General features: G+C 41.2%; 2 protein-coding genes across 2 annotated transcripts; one reads left to right on the top strand and one right to left on the bottom strand.

Moving 5' to 3' along the window:
* Position 1: 1 nt before the first annotated feature.
* uba6 (ubiquitin like modifier activating enzyme 6) lies at positions 2 to 12,783 on the bottom strand. The gene is made up of 32 exons (XM_022758600.1): positions 12,744 to 12,783; positions 12,139 to 12,231; positions 11,827 to 11,921; positions 11,694 to 11,722; positions 11,439 to 11,533; positions 11,167 to 11,278; positions 10,558 to 10,638; positions 10,294 to 10,416; positions 9,882 to 10,005; positions 9,440 to 9,543; positions 9,245 to 9,307; positions 8,656 to 8,732; positions 8,429 to 8,495; positions 8,144 to 8,287; positions 7,817 to 7,963; positions 7,641 to 7,721; positions 7,445 to 7,522; positions 7,148 to 7,329; positions 5,231 to 5,336; positions 5,053 to 5,142; positions 4,852 to 4,932; positions 4,605 to 4,733; positions 4,429 to 4,480; positions 4,223 to 4,286; positions 4,059 to 4,128; positions 3,904 to 3,975; positions 3,688 to 3,811; positions 3,355 to 3,548; positions 3,100 to 3,227; positions 2,808 to 2,895; positions 2,581 to 2,675; positions 2 to 2,363 (listed from the first exon to the last, which is right to left on the bottom strand). The coding sequence occupies exons 2-32, from the start codon at positions 12,177 to 12,179 to the stop codon at positions 2,222 to 2,224; spliced, it is 3,078 nt and encodes a 1,025-aa protein (XP_022614321.1). The 5' UTR covers positions 12,180 to 12,231; positions 12,744 to 12,783; the 3' UTR covers positions 2 to 2,221.
* Positions 12,784 to 14,249: 1,466 nt separating this feature from the next.
* Positions 14,250 to 17,316, top strand: LOC111231441 (glyoxylate reductase/hydroxypyruvate reductase-like). The gene is made up of 9 exons (XM_022758534.1): positions 14,250 to 14,501; positions 14,967 to 15,097; positions 15,208 to 15,280; positions 15,429 to 15,545; positions 15,704 to 15,792; positions 15,892 to 15,996; positions 16,517 to 16,652; positions 16,751 to 16,881; positions 16,999 to 17,316. Exons 1-9 carry the CDS (start codon positions 14,329 to 14,331, stop codon positions 17,118 to 17,120), a joined length of 1,077 nt encoding a protein of 358 aa, XP_022614255.1. The 5' UTR covers positions 14,250 to 14,328; the 3' UTR covers positions 17,121 to 17,316.
* The last annotated feature ends 8 nt before the right edge of the window (positions 17,317 to 17,324 follow it).

Here is a 17,324-nt window from a genome sequence, read left to right as displayed (position 1 = left end):
GACATGAGATTTTATGTAAGGTGATGTTCTGTTATGTAATAAATTGAAAAGTCTATTTTGAAAGCCTGTGGCTGCAACTAACAATCACTTTAATCATCTGTTATTGTGCTGATTATTTTCCCAATTAATCATTTTATCTATGAAAAGTAAAAAATAGTGAAAAAATGGCCATCACAACTTCCCAGAGACGTGTGAAAAAGTCGGAAACCCAAAGATAGTGATATATGGCAAAGAAAAGCAGCAGATCCTCCCAAGTGAGAAGCTGGAACTGGAGAAAGTTCAGCATTTTTTCACTACTTTTTGCTTGAAAGAATGATTGAAACAATTGTTTATCACAATGGTTTCCCGTTATTTTCCTGTTGATCGACTAATCATTTCAGCTCTACTGTGATGTATTTAAAACAAACACTCAGAGCAGCTTTAGTCTTGAGGACATCCTGAAGTCTCACATTTTATTGGACCATTGGTTGAGTTGTCTGTCACAAGAACATACATCATTATCATTGTCACTCATTAACACTGTTTTGTTTTACATTTATGACATTCACTGCACAAGAAGTGTCGTCAATATGATAGACATTTTCTGTGCAAAGCGAAATTCACCACCTCTGGCAATGGCCAGAGAAATGAATGTGGTCGAGGAATCAGTTTGTGTGAGTTTAGTCTTAATTGTTTTGAAGATGATAACCTGTTAGTGGGCTCTGTTCAAGTGGATCTCAATAACCTCAATATAAAAAGTTGGATTTAAGTGATTCTATTCAAAACTACATTGACATTTTTGCCAATACATGCCAATGAAGACTATTTCACTTTTCACAACCTTCTACTGGAACTAAATAGAAGGGCGATTCACACCCCTGGATAAACACTTTTAGGATGACATGTTCAGTGTTGATTAACAATTACCCAGTGCACCATGACTCAACAGAGCTCAACACAGGCTCAGTTTGACACAAAAAAGTGACAAATGAGTAACAAATAAATACACGCCATGGACACACATCCATAAACAAATGAAAGAAATAAATCATGAACAGCAAAGATTTTTTCTTTTAAAAAAAACAAGGTGTTTTAAGTGTAGGAGTGTAATTCCAGGTGTTGGAACAGTTGTTTCATGTCTGTGTGTGAAATAGCCATTGAACTCACACCATTACTTAATCTAATAAAGAACATACTGTTTACCCAAATGTGTTAACTGATGTCAGTGCCGTCATTACCTAAATATTAAATGAGACAGGTAAGACTAGCAGCTACAACTAATAGGTGGTTTTACCCATATTTTTAACCTCACCACACATCAGCTGCGTCATTTGAGTCAAATGACCGGGAAGAAATGTGATAAAAGTGCTGCTTTTTATGAAGCGTCGATGCTCGTCAATAGGACAGTGAACTATCCCAAAGAGTTGACATCAACCCTGTGATGAAGCACATCAAGACGCAGTGGTGTGTGATGTCCTTTAATGTTTGGGTAAAACCCATACCCCGTGATATAAATGTGTTTTCATGAGGCAGTCAAAGTGATGACAGAAACAGAACAATCATCTGCAGACACAATGATAATCAGTATCTTTGGTGATTTCGCCGTTGTCCACTGACCTGTTGCACCTTTAAATTTATCAACAAATATTGGCTTGACTTGTTGCTATGAGGGGAGACGACCAACAACCGGCAAATTCTGTGGCTGCCAATATTTTCAAAACTAATGAGAGGACTCTGAGGAAGAAGATGTGATGTCTACACACTACAAATCCACTTCACTGCTCCAACAGTCCTGGCAGATTTAAAACAGACATTAGACTAATGGGGCTGTATGTCAGGATTATGCAGGTTTCTGTAAACATTGTTTTTAGTCAGACTCACTGCCACAAACAGAAAAAGGTTATTAATCAATTAAGGCATCGACACAGGTGGAGCTGTGCGTTTCACCAGAGTAGAAAACAGAACAGAGAAAATATATGTACACAGGTACAGTTAAGTGCTACTCAAGCAGCCTCGTGTTCCACTGGCTAGATCTGAGGCAAGAAAAACTGGGACCAGGACTGGCTTTTTCTTGCTCCATGAAGTACAGGGGGGGGCTTGTGCTGGGGCCAGGAGCTTTGCCCATGTCAGGTAACATCCTGAGGGAAAACTCTTGGCCCTGGCCCAGGCTATTGGGGTACAGTAATTTACATGAAAGGGAAGTAAGGACACAAGAGGTTTGAGGACGAGATTTAGAAAGGTGTCAGGGCGTCTCTCCATCGCGGGTGAAGTAGTACCTGACAGGAGGACCAGGGAGGTCCTCGTCCCCATCTGCCTCCGGTGCAAATGACACGGTGAGGTCGACGTAGCGGCGGTCCACTGATGGCTTGATCAGCTTCTGCATCCTACAGAGAGAGAAAGAGAGAGTTTAGTGCATCTGTTCAGTGTAGACAGCAGATGAATCATTTCAAAAATAATTTCCAGTTGGTTCAGAAAAGCAGAAAAACAAGATTTGACAGATTTGAGATGCTTCACCGAAACCTTTGGTCCATCCAGCAAAGTTAAAAATATAAAGAAAGAAAATCAGGAAAAAGATCATCTGTTATTACGCAAAGCACTCACGTTAATTTAAGTCTCTTTGAATGTCCAGGCATCACAGGTACATAGAGCATCTTCACACCATGGACAACCATAGTAGGTTCAATTCCATACTTTTCCTGACATAAAAATCATCAACATGTTATTTGACAAAGATTCTGTCAAAAACCTAAAAGAAAATACAACAATGTGGTAACTGCATCTGCATTGCTATTACAACAACACAGTACAATATGATTCATGTTTCTCACCCTCACTGCATTCATCAAGTCAGAGAGGGTGAAGTCCTCATGGCCATAAATAGTCCAACAGTCCCAGATGGAGAAGTAGATGTTGTCCCTGGTTAAAATGTCAAAGAACTGTCACTACTTTGCATTGTAGTAATAACAAAACAAGATGCTCTTGGTGCCATCTTGCTACGGATGCTTTCTCTTTGATCTTGCAATGCTGCAATAATAGTAAAGTGTGGTGTTTAAAGGTGTTTTCTCACCTTTAGGTAGCGTGAGAGACAGTGAGACTGACTAAGTGTACATACGCCCCTACCTGATGAGTGTCCGTTTAACTGGAGCAGGCTCAGTGAGCACCATGACAGGGAGGGCCAAGTTAAAGAAGCAGTTTTTGAAAGATTCAAACTCGTAGCCTCCAACCACCTTGATCAACTCGATGGCCACCTGAGTACATCAAAGTAATAACACAAAAAGTCTGAATGAATACTCACTGAATTATCGGGTTCTAATTCTGAATACAAAGCCGTTCTTAAAATCACGGTGGAAATCGACATTGAGTGACTATTCTCACCAGTCCAGCCACAGCAGCTGTTGCCGTGGCAATAGCAGGGATGATCTTGCCGGCGATGCGTTTGGTCTTGAGTCTATCAGCTGGCTCGATGGAGTACATCCTCGCTCTGAGAGCAGATGCTGATGCGACAAAGTCCATGTGGCCGTTGCTGTCATCGTCCTTTTCAAACTGCAGTGGACTCATCTGTAAGCTCTCTACAGAGAGCATGTGAAAGCACATTATCACCCAGTTGTTACCACAGGATATAATAATAATTTTACAATCAAGTACGGCTACATATTCAGCTTTGAATTATTGCGGACATCTTGAGTGTTTTTTCCTTCGTTTGTGCACCTGGTGTGACGCAGTCTGCAACAATGGCCTGCTCCAGCTGTGTGATGGCCTCCCTCTCCTCTTCACTGCTTTGTGGCATTTTCATCTGATCAGGCTTCTTTACTGTTTCATCCGTCTCTATACACTGGAACAGGGACAGATCCACAATAATGAACAAGATTAGGATTTTTTTTCCTACACACTCAAATCACAGAGCAGATCAATGGAGAAGCTTACTTTCTCTGAGGGCCTGTACTCAGGAATCTTGACATCTGAGAGAATCCTGGTCACCGCCTCCTCGGAGACATCCTGATAGATGGAAAAGTTTAGTCAGTCGGTGTGTAAGTGTGTGTGTGTTTGAAAGAATGTATGCTTGAGTGTACATGTCCTACCTTTTCTGAGTAAGGGATGTTATAAATCCCTGCGAAAAGCCGAGCAGTGCTGACAATGAAAGTGAAGTGCCTGATGGGAATAGAGGAAGGTTTGACAAGCTTAGATGTGACAAATACAATACAAGAAAGGCTTCAACTGTAATATAAATGAATGCAGCACTCACAAAGAGTCTTTCAAGTCAAAATCAATAGGTGCTGGAGGTCTTTTTGGGGACTGCCAAAACAAACCTAAAGATGAGAATAAAGTTTTCATTATACATCTTGATTTTATGTATTTTATATTGTTATGCAATATATTGTTATGCATATTAAATTGCTGTGAAATAAGCTGGTAACTTTATAGGTACATATGTGTTAAATAAAAACTTACTTCCATCCTTTAACCTTGTGTCCAGGGGGAAAGAGTGCAACAGTTGTAGGGCCTACATAAAGAGAACATCATTAAACATCATTAAACAATGCATATCATAACATATACATATAGTACCACCCACATACATAAAGTGTCTTAGTTATGAATATGAATTTCAGGTTGAGATCGATTACCTTTCTCTTGAAATACTTTTCAAATTTCAGACGGGCAACAGTGATGCATTGTTCCCACTGGCTAGGCCGTCTGCTTAGCAGCTTAATAACCTGAAATGACCCCTCCAGACTTTCCCCTCTCTGCATCCTCTACAAACATAAACACAGGATGATTCAAAACTGTGTTTTATTGAATGAGGCATTACATTACTGGTGTATATTAAAGCAAACACGATGTTAAGTAAATGAGAAAAAACACAAGTCTTACCTGCAGCACCACTTCAGCCGAGGAGTGGGTCTGCCAGAAAGAGTTGTACACGGAGGGCTTGTGGACAAATGCATTCTCAAACTACATAAACCGGAGGAAAAAAGTCAAAATTAGGACAGGTACACTGATAGATACTTTCTTAAATAAAAATTATCATCACTTGAAAAATGAAAGAGGAATTCTGTCAGACTTCAGGCAGACCTTGTCTCTGGCCCACTGGATGGTGTGCTCTATGACAGAAGGGAAAGACTTGAGGGTGCAGAATGGGATTTCCTCCTCTGGGGGGTCTCTCTGGAAAGCCAAGGGAAAGATGCATGTAGAAGCACTGTACTTACAGTAAAGTCTGTGCCTATGAATCATATGTCTCACACACACTCACATGGCTATTGTAGGATTCTGTCAAATTTGGCACAATGATTTCTGTGTGTCCTTTAGTTCCCATAGTGCCAGAGTCCAGGAGAGGTCTCTGATTGGATACACAGCGACTGAAAATTAAAATACATGCAGAAACACAATCAGTACTTGGCCAAACATACGTTCCTACACTGAACAAAAATATAAATGCAACACTTTTGTTTTTGCTCCCATTTTTCATGAGATGAACTCAAAGATCTAAAACATTTTCTATATCCACAAAATAACCATTTCTCTCAAATATTGTTCACAAATCTGTCTAAATCTGTGATAGTGAGCACTTCTCCTTTGCAGAGATAATCCATCCCACCTCACAGGTGTGGCATATCAAGATGCTGATTAGACAGCGTGATTATTGCACAGGTGTGCCTTAGGCTGGCCACAATAAAAGGCCACTCTGAAACGTGCAGTTTTGCTTTATTGGGGGGGGGTCTAGGGGAGTCAGAAAACCAGTCAGTATCTGGTGTGACCACCATTTGCCTCACGCAGTGCAACACATCTCCTTCGCATAGAGTTGATCAGGTTGTTGATTGTGGCCTGTGGAATGTTGCTCTTCAATGGCTGTGCGAAGTTGCTGGATATTGGCAGGAACTGGAACATGCTGTCGTATACGCCGATCCAGAGCATCCCAAACATGCTCAATGGGTGACATGTCCGGTGAGTATGCTGGCCATGCAAGAACTGGGATGTTTTCAGCTTCCAGGAATTGTGTACAGATCCTTGCAACATGGGGCCGTGCATTATCATGCTGCAACATGAGGTGATGGTTGTGGATGAATGGCACAACAATGGGCCTCAGGATCTCTTCACGGTATCTCTGTGCATTCACGATGCCATCAATAAAATGCACCTGTGTTCATTGTCCATAACATACGCCTGCCCATACCATAACCCCACCGCCACCATGGGCCACTCGATCCACAACATTGACATCAGAAAACCGCTCACCCACACGACACCACACACGCTGTCTGCCATCTGCCCTGAACAGTGAAAACCGGGATTCATCCGTGAAGAGAACACCTCTCCAACGTGCCAGACGCCATCGAATGTGAGCATTTGCCCACTCAAGTCGGTTACGACGACGAACTGGAGTCAGGTCGAGACCCCGATGAGGAAGACGAACATGCAGATGAGCTTCCCTGAGACGGTTTCTGACAGTTTGTGCAGAAAGTCTTTGGTTATGCAAACCGATTGTTGCAGCAGCTGTCCAAGTGGCTGGTCTCAGACGATCTTGGAGGTGAACATGCTGGATGTGGAGGTCCTGGGCTGGTGTGGTTACACGTGGTCTGCGGTTGTGAGGCCGGTTGGATGTACTGCCAAATTCTCTGAAACGCCTTTGGAGACGGCTTATGGTAGAGAAATGAACATTCAATTCACGGGCAACAGCTCTGGTGGACATTCCTGCTGTCAGCATGCCAATTGCACGCTCCCTCAAAACTTGCGACATCTGTGGCATTGTGCTGTGTGATAAAACTGAACATTTTAGAGTGGCCTTTTATTGTGGCCAGCCTAAGGCACACCTGTGCAATAATCATGCTGTCTAATCAGCATCTTGATATGCCACACCTGTGAGGTGGGATGGATTATCTCTGCAAAGGAGAAGTGCTCACTATCACATCACAGATTTAGACAGATTTGTGAACAATATTTGAGAGAAATGGTTATTTTGTGGATATAGAAAATGTTTTAGATCTTTGAGTTCATCTCATGAAAAATGGGAGCAAAAACAAAAGTGTGGCATTTATATTTTTGTTCAGTGTAACTCCTAGATTTATGTCACAAGCATACTCAAATCAAAAACACTGCTCACAGAAAATTACTAAAATGATTTGAATGCTTTAGAAAGTATTGATTGTACCACTTTAATATTTGCACCAACCTGTCTACATATCTCCGGGCCTCCACGTTGTCCAGCGCAGTGACCACGAGGTTCAGGCGGGAGTAGAAGGAGTCACTGTAGATGCTCTCAGTAGCTGGACACACCTTGTTGAGGTGAGCATCCACATGCAGGTCTGGGTTGATATCGTGAGTGGCTTCTGCTGCTGTGGTACTCTTCGGTTTCTGGGACAGAGACAAAAAAAAAAAAAGGGTATAAATGATATGGTTGGTGTACCGATTGTGATTCAAGTAATTCAATACTGAGTGTAACTGGAAAAGGAAGAGGATGAGTATTCACCTGTATGTGATGTGGTCTGAAGAGAAACTGCCTGTTGAGGTTTGACTTTTCTATAAGATCTGGGTCTGTGATGCACACCTGAGGGAAGACAGATGCAGCATAATTAAGTTTCAGTAAATTTGTATCATTGAGAGATGAAATTTATTGAAATACATTAAGGTGAGAGAAAACAAACAAGGAAGGAAGGAATGCCCACCTCCCCTGAGCTCTTGGCCAATCCAACCCCAAGCAGGGCAAAGTTTTTAAGCATCTCGCAGCCTATGGCACCACAGCCGACCTGGAAGAGAGGACATTGTATGGTTTACTCAGACATAAACCCTAAAATAATTCAATGCAAAAAGATACCTTCAAATGATGAGAAAAAAACCTTACCATGAAGACCCTGAGCTTGTGCAGTTCAAGACACATTGATTCACCGATGCAGGCTCGTAATCCATCATACCGATCGCCCCTGGGGAAAAACTCCTCTGCAGAAAGTGACTGAAGGGGCCTGACAACTTCAATGGCATCAAGGTAAAACTAAAGACATAACAAACAGAGGAGATGAAGTTAAGGGAAAATTTCTTAAAAATGTAAAAACTATTAAGGTTAATGGCTTCCATGGCTGTGCTGCAATGGAAAAGGGGTAGACTGAGCTATTGAACTATCAATAAGCAGAATTTTGATTCTGAGGTCAACAGTTCAAATATAGTAACCTACCCATTGCTGGAGTGGTGCAAACTTCCCTGTGATGGCTTTAAGAGCTTCCTGGCTAGCTAGGCCTCCTACAGCTGCTATTAATGGAGGAAGAGTTCCCATCGCTGTCCTTGAAAGACAACGCACCAACTCTGCATTCACAGGAGCCTGGGAGGAAAGAGGGAGAGAGGAAGAAGGAAAAATACAGAGATGTTATGAGGATGTGTATGCATCTCTGCAGATCCAAGAGAATGAAAAGCTTTAAAAAAAAAAAAAAAAGAAAAAAAAAAAAGAAAAACAAACACTCACTTTATTCCTTAGAGTAGCATTCACTTCCTCAGTTAGCTTCAGTAAAACCTCAGCATCCTGTAAACACCTGATGGCATCAAAGTAAAACTGCTCACAACTGAACATGTCACATTTGAACAACTTCATGCACCGAAAACCACAGCCAGGATATGATATTATATATGCGGTAGATGGTAGTGCAGCAGATTGGACCTCGACAGTGAGAAGCAGAGAAATATGGTATTTACCCAATGTTGGGAAGTCTACTGTGTTGCTCCTGGAAGGTGTCCAGTGCCAACATGGCTGCATGGATCTGTGGTGGAGCCTGATGGGTAGATTTAATAAAAGTATTGTGAGGAAATGGGTGCCTTACCAAAAATTCTGAAGGCATTTGTGAATTGGAGTCTGTAGCACACAGCAAGGTTAACATAGTAAAACTGTGTGTCAGTGAAACCAGATAAAGATTACAAAGATTACTAACATTAGCAATCCTGGATAAAATTGTTATCCAAAAGCTCTGTTAACCCAGAAATACAGGCATAAGTAGAATAAACTAAGAAGCCAGGTGATGCTCCACATGTGCATATGTGCTTATTTTATTTTTCTTATATAATGTGATGTTAGTGTTTTAGGCCATGTAGAAATCCTGAAGGTATGATGCTCCATTTATTCCTTAGAGCTAACTGGTTAGTAGTGTTGGTCCAGTCCAAACTTAACCTGTCCCCGAGGTAGGTTATGCTGCATAGTTTATGCTTTTTGGTGATGTACCTTGGTAAGGTCAGTCAGCTTTAATCTCACTTTGTGATTTTGTATTCAGGAATAGCTTTAAACACTCACCTCTGGTTTACTGAAGTCTGGGGTCAGGAGCTGAGGATCACACAACTGTTTCTCTATTGTCTCCTGAAATACATAAATGCATAAATGCATAAATGCAAGGGCACACACACGAACACTTTGTTTTTTCAGAAAAGTATGTTTGATTTTAGCTTGTACTGTGATATCTGTGGTTGATCTGACAACTAGTTAACTTACAAATTTGTATGTCTTAGGGGTTTTCACCAGGACAAAGAAACCTCCATGTGCATGTGGTTGTAGATGGGATGTATCTCCTATTGCAAAACTGTGAGGGGAAAGGACTAACACCACACAGATTCGAACAAAACACACACATATCCAAACAAAAGAAAAGGACAAACATGGCTTAGATTAGATTTCTACACTATTACATCTTATACAGAAAACATCTCACCAAATGTGATCTTGGAATAATTCAAAACATGACAAAAGTAAAATGTTATGAAAAACACAGCATTTGTTTTACTTGATATAAATATTAACCACAACCATATTATAAATGCTATTTACTTTTCTGATGTGTTGGGTATTGTTTTCAGGTGTTATACAATTATAATATAAACTTACAGTAAAAGCTCTGTAAAAACATTTAATGTACTGAAACCATTATCTGCAATACCTGACACCTGTCGTGCAGTGCCATTGAGTTCCACCATGCCATTGACCTCTCTGAAGACAACACTCTGGCCTGTCTGGAGGCCGTGGGGTTGGTTGTCCATGCAGGTTACCACCCCAGGACTGTCCTGGAGGGGCAAAAGTCAAAGGAGTATTCGCTAAATGTTTAGAGTAGACACACAGTCCTTGTGGACTCTGTTTCCAAAGGACAAGAACAAAACTGCAGTTTCAAGATAGTGAAACATCTGGCAAATCCACCTCACTCTTTCAAGATATGTAGCTCAATATTAGTAAGAAATCCAGGTGACCAAACTTAAACAGAAAATCAGATAAATATTTAGGATGAGTGTGAAATTCCTAAAAGTAAAGTTGGAATTGTTATTTTTGGGCACAGGTTATGGGACATAGAAGACTACCTGTGTGATACTTTGGATGAAAATCTCCTTGGGCTCTTCTCCTGTGGGATCGGACACCTCAAACTCCTCTCCAAAATCGCAGAACACTCGCACACAGATGCCATATGTGTCACAGCCAATGAACTGGCAAGGACAAAAGGCAACACAGTTTGGTTAATATTCAGGCAAAAGGTATGGTTAATATTTGACTGTTTGTGTGTTCCACATGTACTACACTTGATGTAGCTCTGTAATGCATAACCCCAATAGGGACAGTAGACTTACTCTAATGGGAGGTTGTTGTGAGTGGCAAAACTCATTTACTCTTTTCTGTAGACTCAACCTGGCTTCAGTCAGAATCACACACTGCAGGAGAGAGCAGACAGTCAGACAGTAAATGTTACTGCAGCTGGACTAGAAAACAATGCAGGTTTCAATTAAGGTTATGTGCAATCTAGAAGAAAATGACAACGATGAGCATCTCATCTTTTTTTAGTTATTCCAGTAATTAACAAGTAAACAGGTAATGCAGACAGGCCATCCCTGAAAGTTTCATCAAATGCTAAAATGGTTTGAGTTATGACCCCTCATAATTTGACCTTTAACTGCAGCACTCACGTGAGACAAAAGTAGTGTTTTCTCATTTTACCCATACCCATAGCTTTGACATGGCTTATAATGCAAAAGCGGTTTGAGAAACTTTTATTAACATTTTGAAACTTTTTCACATCAACATTTTGTCTGTTGGAAAGAAATTACATGTCTTCAGGGGTTGGATGTTTTATAGTCACCAGGGCGGCTGTAGGAAAACAATTTTACTGAATGACTAAGAGGAAGTCTTTCAAAATTTCCCAGAAGCCACAGGTTGGTCATAACAGAGAAGCAATGCTTTACCTGATACTTGCTGAGAAAACTGAGATCAGTGTTGTCATCCAGAGCACATGAAGACAAGCCAACATGAACGTAAGGGTTCAACTCTGCTACCCGAGGACACACCGCCTCCACCCTGAGGATGGATGAGAATGTGTAAGATACAGACAAAGCAACAGAGATAGAACAGAAGAAGATGTGTGAACATTAGGGACAAAGTGTGACTGTGTGATATTTCATGGTCTGAGATACATAAGAGGTTAAGAGGAAGAGTCCAGCTTTGTGGTGTATATTACCTCTTTCTCTGGCTCAACACATCCTCTTTGCGGATAAAGAAGTTGGAGCCCAGATCCCAGGTTTCACATTGCTTTGTGTCATGAAGTGTGACTGCCTGTACACACAGAGCACACATGTACACAGAGACTGTAGTTAAGGCATTGGGAAGACCAATTTCCAAGATGCAACTGATTAAATTATATACTTATTTATTTATTTATTATTATATACTTCCATGGGGCTAGACAACCATAATATTTAGCGAGAGTGCGTACCTTTACACCGGCCAGGACAATATTCTTTGCTGTGAAACCAGAGGTCAAGTTGCTTAGTCTCAAATCACAGTTGGCAGTGCAGATTATATGAATGCTATGGAACTAAATATCTTACAGTGCTGCGTTAGCTTACCTATCTCTATTCCCAGTCCTCCCATTCCACTAAGAAAGACTGATGACTGGGCCATCTGGTGCATAGCACTATCTCCCAGCACATATCGCTGGCGGCTGGAAAGATAGAAAGGGAAGAAGGGCATATCAGTGAGGGAATGTACTTGAGACAGATCAGGAAGGAAAGTGACGAGCACCGAGTGCGATACCCGCATTGACATCAGTATAAAGCCAAGCACTGTCATTTCCTGTCTTGACTGCTGCGTAACGCGATTTGTGGTTTCAGGTGAATTAATAAGAGAGTACCTAAAAGAGCTGAAAAAGGTAGACTTGCCTGTAAAGAGAGTCGTCGATCTCCATCGAGTCTGCAGCCATGCTGGGAGGGGAGGAGGGGGGAATTCAACTGTCTGTGAGATAACGACTATACCTATTGGACACATAAAAACACAGACAATGATTACAGAGGCTAAAAAACTTTTGGGGTGTTAGCGTTAATGATCTAAACCAACGCCCTGTTATAGGTTAGCTAAGTGGCTAACTAAATGTAAATGCCAGCTAACTGTAGTTGCCGGTAGCAGTGTTGCTGACCGGACAACTGTCAGCCGCGCTACAACGTAGAGACTGACTTGAACTAACAAAGCGACGTCTTATAACAGTCAAAGATTACAGCTGTTAGCTCCCACAGTAACGCTGGTTGTTTTAAGAACCTGCTGAGGAAACCGTAGCTGCTACAGCTAGCTAGCTACTGAGTGCCACTGCAGCCTGGTGCCGGTGGCGAGGACACTTGTCATAAACTCGTTAAAAGTGATGACACACGCGTTAGGCTACAAATAACTCCGCAGAGTAGACATCTGTTTTTAGGGATTATCATTGTACCTAGCAATATGGAAAAAGGTTGTTAATATTGTTAAAATTAGACAAATAATCATACGCAGCTACCTGTCAGTATGCGCGAAGAGCTACAGCGAATGAATGGCTGTGACTGGTTAAAAACTTGGATTGATTCCGGGTTACCACAGTCACATGACCGAGGTCATCCAATAGATTCATAGTACTTTACACAGGACTGCATTTGTGATTATTATTTATTTCTGTTTATTTTGAAAGTTGTTTTGTCACACAGTTATGCAGTGAATTAAAGGATTTCCACTGGGACAGTTTTATTTATTACATTGCAGAATTTAAACCATTTTCACAAGTTCATGCATCTGCCCCATACAGAGAGACCCTGTTGAGGCTCATTATTATGATCAGTCCCAGCCTGGTCAGATGCGTACATGAACTGATGAAGCCTCTTGGATGAGAGGTGAAACGTCTTCCCAGACAAATAATCAAGTCCAGTTGTTTTTTCGATTTAAACTCCTTTAGGGAACGATGACTTAATTTAACATGTATAAAAGACTAAGTTTCCATCATGAGTATTACCTTCAAACTAAAAACGTCCCTGGGTTGAGCTGTGACATTTTTTGTAAAAGATTCTGACAAAAAAAAAATTTAAGTTGTAAACTTAATTTTTTTGTCAGTTTTTATTTATTCTTTTTTATTGTATTATTTATTTCTCTTTTATATATGCATGTATACTGTATCCATTTACATCTATTTTGGACATCAGTGCTCAGCTGTAATTAACTGGCCTGTGACAATGTACTGTAATACCATTTATGGTGGAAAATAAAGGCACAACACTGCATAAACTCCATAAACTCCAGTTGGGAAATTAAAAACAGATTGCTGAACTAGTCCCAGCCAGAGAGAAAAAGTGTTTGGGACCTCCACTGTTTAATGAAACAAAGGTCAACAGCCAAGTGAAACATTTACATCCTACTGACTACCAGTCGGGGCGATGATGTAACAAAAACACAAATCTACTGCTGTCTTTGATACATTTGTATGATTTGTGTGTATAGTGTATATACAGTGTTACTCATAAAGTTGGAATAAAATATTTTTTACCTCTTTCCATGAAATGATTGTGACAATTTGATTTATTTAATTTCACCTGGGTAATTGGGACACATAATGTAATCATTGCACCTGGTCAAAAGTGATTACTGATGCATTTAAATAGAAATAAACAGAGGATTGTGTTTGAAAACAAAATTATTCCAACTTTATGGGTAACAGTGTATATATATATATATATATATGTGTGTGTTTGTTGGTGTGTGTGTGTGTGTTTATAAGGGTAAGGGTGAGAGGCAAAGAGAAAAAGAGTTTATGTTTCCTAGTTTAGTCAGTGTATCTATCTATTGAATTCTATTTGGCCCAAAGTGTAAATGACACAAAATTCCTGGCCAATAATTTGATTCAGTGATTTTGTGTTTGGTTTGTCTGGGACAGAACCTCTCAACTTCAGACTCTAGAAACACCCTCCCTCTAATCATATTGGTCAAAGCCACAGACAGGAACCTCCCCTCCCCTGAACTAGAGCCAAAATCATGCACATGCACACAGCAGAGACTAAACTTCAAGGTACCACTGTCATCCCTCAGACACCTGCCAACAGATTTTCTCTCTCCTGGCAATGTGGTGCAGTCGTATGGCGCTGCGTCGGCTCCAGCGGATCGCTGTTACTCCACTGAATATCACTGGGGGTCTAACAAGCAACATGCAGAGAGAGATGTCAACCCTGCCGCGGGTCTATGTCACCCGACAGATCCCACCCGAAGGTCTGAAGATCCTCCGTGAATCTGGACAGTGAGTCAAAGTGTTAAAATGATTGATTTTTATATAGAACATCTTGTGTGACCAATTACTTGCCTGCTGTAGCTCTCTTCACTGTGATACACTTATGTAGTTTGAATGTATGTTTTGGAAAGTTCATCATTTACTTAGAGTAAACAGGACTGCTAACGTTTGCCCTTAGGTTGGACAGATAAGACTGGTAGCCTAAAGTGGTACTCCCCCACAACAGTCGAAGAAATGTCTCACCTTGAAATCCCAGTATTTCTATGAAGTCCTACACTATATGTGATATAGCTTGATATACTGTACATCTAAGAAGGAGCTTTAACTGCATTAATAGTCTCTATGAATGTGATGTCTCTGTCATCTTACTGGTTTTATTTTCCTCTAAAAAATAACTATATAGGTGAACTAATGGTCCAGTATTCAGCCACTTCTCAAAGATTTGATCTTCACTGATAGTTTCTTTTTTCCCAGAGTGCAGTTCGAGCTGTGGGACTCAGATGACCCCGTGCCCAGACAGGAGCTGCTTCAGAGGGTCAAAGGTGTTGATGGCCTGCTGTGCGTGCTGACCGAAAAGATTGATGCAGAATTGTTAGATGCCGCAGGTCAGAGGACAGTTCTTGAGACAGTTAAATAACCTACATTCAATAAGCAGTCTCTCTCTTTATACATGTTTCTTTATATGTGTATGTGTGTGTGTGATGTACTCCCGTAGGTCCAAACCTGAAAGTCCTTAGTACTATGTCAGTGGGTTTTGACCATCTCTCTCTGGAGGAGCTGAAGAAAAGGTGATTCATTAAGACACATTCATTCAAAACAGTTGATTTGTATACTTGTGCATCTGACCAATATATAATATCTGATAAAAACCAAAAAAGCTTAAATGCAGACACCTGGTGGCATTTGGTGGTGTAATGTCCGTGTGTTTCCCCCCAGAGGAATCCGTATTGGTTATACCCCTGAAGTTCTGACGGATGCTGTTGCTGAACTGACTGTAGCTGTGCTGCTCACAACCTCCAGGAGGCTCATAGAGGCCACACATGAAGCCAAAACGTAATGTTACACACACACACACACACACACACACACACACACACACACACACACACACACACACACACACACACACACACACACACACACACACACACACTGTTTTTTTCTTGTCCAAGGTTAAATACATAGCTCTCTCTCTTTCACACTTGTGTCAGTGGTGGCTGGGGCACATGGAGAACCCTGTGGCTGTGTGGATATGAGTTGGCGAACAGCACTGTGGGTATTCTTGGCCTAGGGAGGATCGGTGAGCCTACACTATCTGACACACTACACACAGCGTGTATAGCCAAACTGCCATGTCTACCAGTCTGATAGTTCTTGCCCTGTGTGTTTGTGATCAAAGGTGTTGCTATCGCTGAGCGTCTGGCGCCTTTCAAAGTAAAGAAGTTCATTTACACGGACATGGAGCCCAGGCCTGAACTGGCCAGTGCCATCAATGCAGAGTATGGTAAGGACCAGATTCATGTCCATCTCAGCATTTCCTTTTTCCACAGAAGGCATTTGGACATGTCACAGTAGGAAGAGCACTGGCATTAATAATTAAATAAATGATGGATGAATTACATTTAGCTGCTTCGGTTTCAGGGTCCTGGTATTGCTCATGCTGGCTCGATGTCACATTGTCATGGCTTACTGGGACACGTTAATACAATGGAGACATTGTTGTTATTACAGTAATAACACTTGTGCTTTTGCTCATTTTCCATCAAAATGCCTGCTGTGGAAAAGGAACATCAGCGTGTAATGGATTCACTGTGGACAAGGTGGATTAAGGAAAAGTTTAACAGACTTTTACTGAACTGACTGGTCAAGAGCAAAGATCATTTCATCTCCTCTTTCCTTTCACATGCTGATCTTAGTCAGATATTCATAAGATGTTGCTTTAGGAAATCAGATTGCTCCTAATCACGGTCTGCTCTCAGACGTTTTAAGTCATCTGATGTCAACAAGCCTCTGTCTTGATCTAGTCTCTTTGGATGAGCTGGCAAAGCAGTCAGACTTCCTGGCTGTGTGCTGTGCTTTAACGCCGGAAACTAAGGAGATCTGCAACAAGGAGCTCTTCTCAAAGATGAAAAATACCTCCATCTTTATCAACACAAGCAGGTACCACTTTAAAATAAACGGTTACATCTATAAAAGATCAAAATCTACTGAGAACTATATTACTCTGTGTTATAATTGTGGTCTCTCTGCTGTGTCAGAGGTGGGGTAGTGAACCAGGAAGACCTGTATGAGGCTCTATCCACTGGGCAGATTGCAGGAGCTGGATTAGATGTCACTGTCCCGGAGCCCCTACCCACCAACCACCCACTCTTTACCCTTAAGAACTGCGGTGAGTCTGTCAGACTTTTTGGTGCTTCAGCTGCTTTAAAAATAGTTAGCTAACCCATTTCACTATCAATCCTTAATTCTCACTGCCTATTATTTGTTTACTTCTCTCTTCCCGCAGTGATTCTACCACATATTGCTAGTGCCTCCTATACCACCCGTAATGCCATGTCTGCACTGGCAGCTAACAACCTCCTCCGTGGTCTGCGGGGCGAGCCGATGATCAAAGAGCTCAAGCTGTGAGAAGAAAGTGGTTCCACTTTGAGAACTGGCTGAATACTGGACCATTAGTTCACCTACCTAGTTATTTTTTAGAGGAAAATAAAACCAGTATTTTTAGTTTTTAGTATGTTTCCCTTACTTCGACTCTTCACTCAATATGTACAATATATGTAATAACATTAAATTCTGTCTTCTTGTATAATCTCATAAAAATGTCACCAGCAA

The sequence above is a fragment of the Seriola dumerili genome, unplaced genomic scaffold (genome assembly GCF_002260705.1).
Source record: "Seriola dumerili isolate Sdu_G_001 unplaced genomic scaffold, Sdu_1.0 BDQW01000301.1, whole genome shotgun sequence".
In the NCBI taxonomy this organism is placed as follows: domain Eukaryota; kingdom Metazoa; phylum Chordata; class Actinopteri; order Carangiformes; family Carangidae; genus Seriola; species Seriola dumerili.
Note: the sequence above shows the minus strand (reverse complement) of the source record. Positions and strands in the feature narration are given on the sequence as shown.